General features: G+C 37.1%; 1 protein-coding gene across 2 annotated transcripts in view; it reads left to right on the forward strand.

Annotated features, from left to right (window-relative positions):
* Nucleotides 1-9,724, forward strand: part of LOC125045689 (carbohydrate sulfotransferase 5-like) — a 25,210-nt gene extending 15,486 nt beyond the window's left edge. The window contains exons 4-7 of one of the 2 annotated variants that reach the window (XM_047643106.1): nucleotides 2,926-3,026; nucleotides 4,384-4,503; nucleotides 4,873-5,200; nucleotides 9,462-9,724. In XM_047643106.1, the coding sequence (XP_047499062.1) occupies nucleotides 2,926-3,026; nucleotides 4,384-4,503; nucleotides 4,873-5,200 (549 nt within the window). In that variant the 3' untranslated portion in view covers nucleotides 9,462-9,724. The remainder of the gene's footprint in view (nucleotides 1-2,925; nucleotides 3,027-4,383; nucleotides 4,504-4,872; nucleotides 5,201-9,461) is intronic. The other variant, XM_047643107.1, reaches the window with a different exon arrangement.
* The last annotated feature ends 276 nt before the right edge of the window (nucleotides 9,725-10,000 follow it).

Below are 10,000 nucleotides of genomic sequence, written 5' to 3' on the forward strand. Positions count from 1 at the left end.
TATATAAGTGTGTGTGTGTGTGTGTATCATATATACATACATACGTACACCCCCCCTCAAAACCTCCACGCTCACTAACAACAGAGGAGATGAGCAACAAAGGAACGTAAGTAACGCCCACACGCAATCACACCAGAAACAAGAGGTGAAAAAGCAACATCAGAAGGGAAACCAACTCCACCAACCGCATCGAACCGCGAGTGTAGTGATTCACGGCGGCGGTAGTGATGAACAATAACTACAGTCAAAACATAGTAACGCAGGAAACGCCTTACACAAATTATGTGGAAGAGAATAGGTTTACTCTCGTGGAATAAAAAGAGAACAAATTGCTAATGCCAAACCCTAATAACACCTAAACCCGTAGTCGGATAAGGCGCGCCCGATTCCATAACCGTCGACTAAGGTCACGTATCTCGGACTTAGCTTCGTTTACACAAACATTTTTTTTTTTTTTTTTTTTTCCGGCGCAGTATCCCCGCCTTAAGACCACACAACGCCGTAAATCACTTATGGCGTCGGATCTCCAGTGGCCAATCACAGCTGCTGTTCTAGGCGGCTCTTGGGGAATCTTGACCAGTCACAAGCTGTATATGCTCATCATCATGCCACGGGTTGTGTCCAGCCCATGGCTTTAAGCTACAGCAGGGCGCCTTAAGGAGATACGGCGTGTAATGCATTTGAGTACATCGGCCCCAGAGGTGCTGTACCTATATATAACAAACAGCCATACAGACACAGAGGAACAGATATCGAGAATCGTCTGCTCAATAACTTCCCCGAGGCGGATGATGTTAATGTATTTAAAATAAAAATGTGTCATTCATATTATTCCAGCTTCACGGTTTCATTAAAGGCAAAGGCACTTGCAGTAGATGAGTTTTTTTTTAAAGTCAGATTCTTTGGCTAGCCTTAGAGGATATTTTTATATAGAAACAAATACTAAAATCTCACAAATCTGTGAGTGGGATGTTTGATCAAAACGACTGCTCAACAAAAGCATCAACTAATGCAGGGCTACTCAACTATTATAAGCAAAGGTCCAGTTAGACAAGCTCCAATGTACGCATAGGTCCGGAAATTTTTATTACATGAAATATAAAAAAGAAAACAATCTCATAATTTTCCCTGAAAAAAAGACCCTGGCTGTTGTGGCGCCTTCCCTCAAATCACTCACTCACTCATTCATAACTTTCCTTGAAAAAAAAGACATTGGCTGTTGCGGCGCCTTCCTTCAAATCACTCACTCAATCATTCATAATTTTCCTCGAAAAAAAAGACATTGGCTGTTGTGGCGCCTTCCTTCAAATCACTCACTCACTCACTCACTCATTCATAACTTCCCTGAAAAAAAGACATTGACTGTTGTGGCGCCTTCCTTCAAATCACTCACTCACTCACTCATTCATAACTTCCCTGAAAAAAAGACATTGACTATTGTGGTGCCTTCCTTCAAATCACTCACTCACTCATAACTTTCCCTCTTAGAAAAAAAAAAAAAAATTACAAATTCCTCTCCCCGTGTTCTTCTCATTTTTCTCATTTTCTGTTAATGCAAAAGCAATAACAGAAAATGTAATATCATAGGAAAACTAATCTAAATATTTATAGTCATAGTCGACCAAAAAAAAAAAAAAACTTGCAAGATACTTTCACCAGGACCTTCATGCTATTTAACTAGAATTTTCTCTTCCTGGGGTCTGAGGTCCAACTGCAACACTCAGAAGGTCCGGATCCGGACCGCGGTCCGCCAGTTGAGTACCCCTGAACTAATGCAAGAGCCTGCATATCACTAACTAGCATTTGCCCCGCAAATGCTTGCTACCTCAGTAGCAAAGTGGACGAACGCGACAGATTAATGAAGCAAAATACTGTTGACATTGCAGTAATCACAGAAACATGGTTCAAAGACGATACACTAGACCTCGGAACTATACATGGGTACCGCTCATACAAGAAAATTCGTGAGGGCGGAAAAGGTGGTGGCGTTGGCATTTATATCAAAGACACAATCCCACGCAACACTATAAAATCTATCAGTCCACCTTCTGACGACCTAGAAATATTTTGGCTCGCATTTCGTCCCAGATGGCTGCCTCACGAAATCAGTGTGCTGGTAATTTGAGGGATATATTTCCCACCTAGGGCACCTACCTATGGAACCCTCAGAAAACACACATTAGAAAGTGTTTTTCTCTCCATGTAAAGTGCGAACATCCTTTTCTAAATACTGGGCGCCCTTAACACTTTTCCTGATTGTGAACTCACTTCTGCATATACACACACACACACACACACACACACACACATATATATATATATATATATTACATATGTATATTATATATATATATATATATATATATATATATATATATGTATATTATATATGTGTTATATACACATTATATTTATATATGTATATATACATATGCGTACATGTATATATACACATTATATATATATATATATATATATATATATACATATATATATATATATACACACATATATATACACACACATACATATATATGTGTGTGTGTGTGTGTGCATATATATTTGTATATATTTATGCGTACACATGTATTGGTATGTACACACACACACACACACACACATACACATGAATATATGTATATATAAATATATGCATGTATGTATGCACACACACGCCCCCCCCCCCCCCCACACACACTTACAAACAGAAAAAAAGAGTGTGTATGTGTATAGGGGAGGGGAAGAGAGCACAACATCAGCTGAGTAATCACAATCAAATTTCCAGCTGCTCTGTGAGCTGATACTGAAGTGTTTCGAGGGCGCTCTGTAGCTAGATAGAGAACGTTTTCTTAGTATGAACAACAGTACAAGTGAATGACAGCGAAACTATTAACCCAAACACCAACCCAGCATCTCACGTTTCAGGTTCTCCGCTTAAGTCTCCCTTGGGCCCGGACTTTCCTGGAGAACGAAGACCTCGATTTTCAGATCCTTTACGTGGTTCGCGACCCACGCGCTGTGCTCAGGTCAGTGTAGTAGCAAGATATGCATTACAGTTACTTTTGTTATTGTTATAGTTATCATTTATTATTATCATTAATATTATTATTGCTATGGTTTTATTAATGTTGTTATTGTCGTTTTTGTTGTTATTATTGCTGTCGTAGCCATTGTAATGATTATTGTTTGTATCATTGCGGATATTGATTTTTAAAAAATTCCCAGTTTGGAAATGTTTTGTTTCATTGTCAGAGATTATGCTTACTCAACCTCTTTTCCTGACACTATACTCAGTTTCAGAGTTATTATCCCTCTGCTCTCGAAAAAAAAATCTATTTTTTTTTTCTCAAATCAGTGTCAGCAACAGTACTGAAATACTTGGATATTCACATCACACTGACCTTCGAAATGGGTAGTAATCAGTATCTCAGCAACAGATAAAACAAGAAATATACTTTTGTTCAATTTGCTCAGAATCCCAATGTTTCTTGTTTTACCCGAAATACGTATAAGGATCATAAAATTGGCATTTGACCTAATAAATGAGTGCCATCAAGAAGAATTGTAGAGCACAAGACCTGACAGCTGAACATTTCTGGCTGATTGCTAGCACTGAAATAGCTAGAATAACAAGAATTCTGGTGATGAGTATGTACTTTCAAAGAAAATGTCTTTTCATTATAAAATAGGATGTTATATATGTTGTAACTGTTAGATATTGAACCAATTACAATAATCTTACACACTTTCCTGCAAAAATCCCAGACAGATGTTAAACTCATTTACTACGAAAGTGCATTGCTTTCAGTAGTAAACAATTACTTAGATTCATCCTTGTTTCCGCTAATGACCTTTACTGTTGGCAGATAACTTTAGATAATCATTCAATCATCCTAATTTGTTTGATGCTGATTGTACTCAGCTGTTAGGACAGAGGCCAGTTTTTCAGCCCTTATTGTCATTTTCATTGAAAAATTCTCACTAGTTAAATAGAAACCTGGCTAGTTTGAACAGTAGGTAGAATGTGTCAGTCCCACATATTCTAATCCATGAATTTGTCCTAATATTTTTCATATACTTAGAACGCGAGGCAAGAACACTACTTAAAATCCCAATCATGTTAAGGAATTAGAACTAAAGTTTAGTAGGATAGGAAAATTTTACTCAGAGTAAAGCACCTGATTCAGTCATATATTTATCTGATAATTGATTAAGTGATTTGCAAAACCTGTCTCCACAACTCTCCTATATATATATATATATATATATATATATATATATAAGCTTATGGGGTTTATTTAGCTGTGTGTGTGTGTGTGTGTGCGCGCGCTAGCGTGTATAAATATATTGAACTCTAACTTCCCGAGAACTGCCATCATCCAGCTCGAGACGAAAAGTGACCTGGTGCAATACCCCAACCTGCAGTAGTCCGAGAGTCACTTGCTCCCTCTTGGCCGGTGACTTGGCAGAGGCGGCTGTTCTTCAGAAGGAGTTTCCTGACAGGTACCAACTTCAGATTGATGTAAAAGAAGAATATTTTGTTTGTGTGCTTACTTGGAGTAAATGTTTTATAGCATGAAAACTTGCAGAAACGACCAACGGTACACTTGTTTCACAGATTTGTCATTTCTTGCACACACTCACACACACACACACACACATCATTTTTGTGTACATCTCTCTTCTTGTGTTCTGAATACTCAATAAAAGTTTAACTATTTTTTTCCATTTTTCGTTCACTCTTCGGCCCATCTTCCAGTCGTCAGTCTTCATGTGTCTTCACCTCAATGAAAAGGCATATCCAATTATTGAGCCATCATAACTGTCAGTCTTTTCCGTCTAAAATTAATGGAGCTAAACACCCTTTCACAGATTCAAGTTCCTGCACTATGACGAAATCTGCCAGAACATGACCACCAGCCTGGCAGACATAATGAACTTCCTGGGCCTCCCTGTGCAGCAAGAACAGACCAAACTCCTGCAGGAAAAGAAGACTTCGCAGAACAAATACTCAGTGCACAAGAACAGCCTCCTCCAGGCCCAACTCTGGCGCAAAACCACGTCTTTCTATGACATCGTGCTCCCTGTCCAACACTTCTGTCAGTCCTCGCTTCAGAAGCTGGGTCTCAGGAGTTTCCCGGTGGAGAAGGAGTTCCTCGACCTCAGTGTCCCAGTGCTGGAGAGTCCTTCGAAGTTATAGGTCAGTGTGTGTGTGGGACTGGAGAGAGAGAAAAGGTAATAAGGGTTGGAGGACTCATGACGGTACTCCACAATGATTCGAAGTGCTAGGATACAGTTTATCATGGACTTGCCAGGAGTAAATAAAGAATGCTGGTTTATTGTGCCTTAGTAGGTGGTCACGGCTCCGTTTCAAAAGGATGTGGTCAAAAGCTATGCCCGGTATACTGAGCAGTGTTATGCCTTGGTAATTGCTACAGTCCCATCAATCTGCTTTCCCCTTCCAGAGAGGGATGACAATACCCCTCAACAGGTCAAATGGAATGGAACCAGACTACCAGATGGCAGTCAAGAACTGTATGCAAGCCCGGTGCCATAGAATCACCCTCAGTTTTTAACAATTCAGCAGAGATATCACATTTGCCTGTAGCTTTCCCATCCTTCAGCTGCTAACCTGCTACCCTCAGTGAGGGTAGCAGGTTTCTTGCTGATGGGTGGGTCCGTTACAAGTAAGGTGATACCACTTGCATGCATGTCTAGCTGATACTACTTCTCAAAATGCTCAGCCCAGCATTCACAAATACTGACATGATCTGAGATGATCATTCCATCTACTGAGTAGACTGCAGTCATGCGAGGAGAGCTTACAGTTCAGTTTTCTCTGGGCTTTGTAGGTAGGGCAAAGGTCATTTATCAAGAAATGGCCTTTAACCTCCACAGCAAGGTTCTTGATGAACTGTTCCTTGTCCCTTCTCAGCAGTGTACGAGCCCTACACACCAAGGAATGGTACAAGTCCTGATTGCCATTCAGCAAAGCCATGCAACACGCTTTTGTGGCCTCCAATGGCTCCAGTGAGATGAAATTCTGCCTTGCCCTCAGGCATTTGCTAATGGAGTCCTGTCATGAATCAAGTGTTTCACACTTGAAAAACTCCCACAGAGCTATGGGGTCCATTAGATTTTCAATTTCTGTGAACCGATCAGAGACTTCCATGGAAACCTCCGGGCACACTCTTCCTCCTTCAATCAATCCAAGTGAAACACCCTAGAGTGGTCACTGGAGGGGTGAGGAATTTTGAAGTGGACCCATAAGGTAGCCACAACCAGACTATGGTCAGTGCCAAAGAACTCGGCATTCTGGTAGACCTTGCAGTTCTGATGGATCCTCCAACAAGGAATGTGGTCAATATCCTTGGCCACAGTACTCATATACAGCGATTGTGGGTTGGAACGCTGATAACCGGAACCAGATATCCTCAATCTCTGGGACCTAGCAAAGTCCCGGAGAAGGAGGTTGCTCGTGCTACTGGGATCAGCTCCTGAGCCATGGGAACCAACAGACATCTCGTATCCAGCTCGATCACAGCATTGAAGAATACAGCATTTAGTTTGGCTGAAGATGGCTATGGCCATCGGAACCAACAGACATCTCATAGCCAGCTCGATCATAGGATTGAAGAATACAGCATTTAAGTTGGCTGAAGATGGCTATGGCTACCCACCCATACTAATTGTGCTGCTGCCAAGTCTTCTCACTTCCGAGAGGGCAGCTACCTAAACTCCCAGCCGCTTCAGTTCCTTCGACAGCAGGGGTAACCGATCATCCTGCTGCAGGTTCTAGATGTTCCAAGCTCCTATGCAGACACCTATGCAGACCCCCGCCGACACTACCCCATATAAAGGGGGGGTGGCAGACTGTGGGGCCCAATGTCTGCCCAGACATCTTGTTGCTCCGAGATCCCCCACAGTTTATCCTGGGACCCAGTTTCCATGGGTGGCCACGAGGAGGCACTGCAGAAGTATCGATGACGGAGAAGCTATGAACTGGCAGGGAGGCTTATGCAAAGCTGCATCCTAAGCTAGCTAGCAGTGGCAGCAAGCAAGTATGGCATGCAAAGTACTTAACACTGTGTAGGATACCACACCATCGCTCCACCGTGTATATATATATATATATATATATATATATATATATATATATATGTATATATGTATATTTGTGTGTATGTGTGTTTGTGTATACATATATATTAACATATATATATATATATGAATGTATGTATATATACACATACATATATATGTGTATATATATAAATGTATATATACATATATATACACACACATATATACATATATGTATATTATATACACATATATAGGTAAATATATATGTATACACAAACACATGTACACCAAATACGCACACACACACACACTTATATATACAAATATATATCCATATGTATAATATATATATACATATATATGTATACACAGACATATACACACAAATGTATATATACACACACATATATATATATATATATATATATATATATATATATATATCCTACATTTATGTATCTATATCTATCTGTCTATATATACATACACACATACTTATAAATATACATATATATATATATATATATACATATGCATACATATATGTATATATATATGCATACATATATTTATATATACATATATATATATATATATATATATATATGTATATATATACGTATATATGTATATTTATATGTATGTGTGTATGTATATATATAGATAGATAGATAGATAGATAAATAGATATATTTACATATGTATATATATATTTGTAAGTATATGTGTTTCTGTATACATATATAAATATATATATGTATATATATATATATATATATATATATATATATGACGCGTCGGTCTAGTGGTTAAAGCACTGGACTCCGACCCTCGTGGTCCCGAGTTCAATTTCTCGTCACGGCGGTCGTAAAAATGCCCTGCGCTCTGACTGCTGGCTCGAGTTCGAGAACACGACATATCGCCTTGAGAAGTCAAACTCAGGTGTCGTAGGGGAAGTCACCGCCGTGGCATAAATGTTAGCGCGCCTAACCGCGGTTGATGAGGAAGGGCATCCAATCAGGCAAAAGTGGCACTGCCATATAACCTCTCAAAAGTGAATTGAGAGAGGCCTTTGTGGAATGAATGGCTGTTAAATATATATATATATATATATATATACATATATATATATATATATGCATATATATATGTATGCATGTATACATATACATATAGAGCATCTGTATATATATATATATATATATATATATATGTGTGTGTGTGTGTGTGTGTGTGTGTGTGTGTGCATGTGCGTGTGCGTGTGCGTATGCGTGTGTGTGTGCGTGTGTGTGCGCGCCATTTATTCCACTGCAGGATCTAGGCCTTTCTCAATTATATATATATATATATATATATATATATATATATATATATATAGGTAGATAGATAGATAGAGAGAGAGAAAGAGAGAGAGATAAACAAATACAAAGGCCTTTCTCAATTATATATATATATGTAGATAGACAGATAGATAGAGAGAAAAAGTGAGTCGAGGAGGGAGGAGAGAGCACATTTTCTGTAATTATATTTATAATTTATCAAAATCAATGCAGTTTTACTTTTTACACATTTCCCTCATATTATTGTTTATTATTGTTATTATTATTATTATTATTATTATTATTATTATTATTATTATTATTATTATTATTATTGTCATTATTATCATTATTACATTCATCATTATTATTATTATTATCATTATTACTTTTATTATTATTATTATTATTATTATTATTATTATTATTATTATTATCATTATTACTATTATAATTTTTATTATTATTATTATCATTATTATTATTATACTTTTTTATCTTTATCATTATCATTATCATTAATGTTATTATATTTTTTATAATTATTATAGTTATTATTAATATTATTCTTATCATTATCATTATTTTTGTTATCATCATCATAGTTAATTATATATATTACTACTACTATCGTCATTACTTTCATTATTATTAACATTATTATTTTTATTATCATTTCATTGTTGTTATCCTTTTCATTATCATTATTATCATTGTTATCACTATCATTATTGTTATCATTATTATCATTGTTACTATTGTTATTATCATTACTTTTAGAATTATTATTATAATAATTATTATTATTGTATATAATTAGTGTTACTATTCTTCTTATAGTTATTAACAATATTATTATTTTGGCAATTATCATTATTTCTGCTATGATAATCATCATAATCAACAGTGTTATTATTAATGGTAGTGGTAGTAATAATGATGATGATAAAGATGATGATAATGAAAATGATAATGATGGAAACGATAATGATGATGATAGTAATGATGCTGATAATGATGGTACTACTACTACTACAACTTTTTTTTTTTTCTCAGACGAATACAGACCAAGAGACACAGACCATTATGGACCATCCTACACAGGTCAAAATCTGATAGAAACCAAAATCGACTTGCTGATCGGAATGTTCTCTAGAAAGCAGTCGGCCATAATTAACGTCACTGGCCAAGGACAAGAACAAGGACAAATAAGGACAGAAGGATCACACAAAATCCGCACCCCCCCCCCCCCCCACCCCCTCCTAGGTATGTGGTCTGATCCCAGCCTCTTTTCCTTTTTCCTTTTCTTTCCTTTCCTTCACCTCATTCTTTTTTTTTTTTTTTTTTTTTTTTTTTTTTTTACTTATCCTTTCATTTTCATTCTCCACGTATGAGGCTTTCTCTTTTCCTTTTTCCTTTTCCTTTCCTTTCCGTTCTTCACAAACGAATTTTTTTCCTTTTCCACCTCCCCCCGATTTTCCCGATAATGTTAAACAAAACATGTACAAGAGCGATCAGAATGTTCGGCCAGGATTGCCGGTGACCAAATCGCATGCCAGAAAAATATGAAATATAAAATCATATAAATGATAATT

Source organism: Penaeus chinensis, chromosome 37 (assembly GCF_019202785.1).
Source record: "Penaeus chinensis breed Huanghai No. 1 chromosome 37, ASM1920278v2, whole genome shotgun sequence".
Lineage (NCBI taxonomy): Eukaryota > Metazoa > Arthropoda > Malacostraca > Decapoda > Penaeidae > Penaeus > Penaeus chinensis.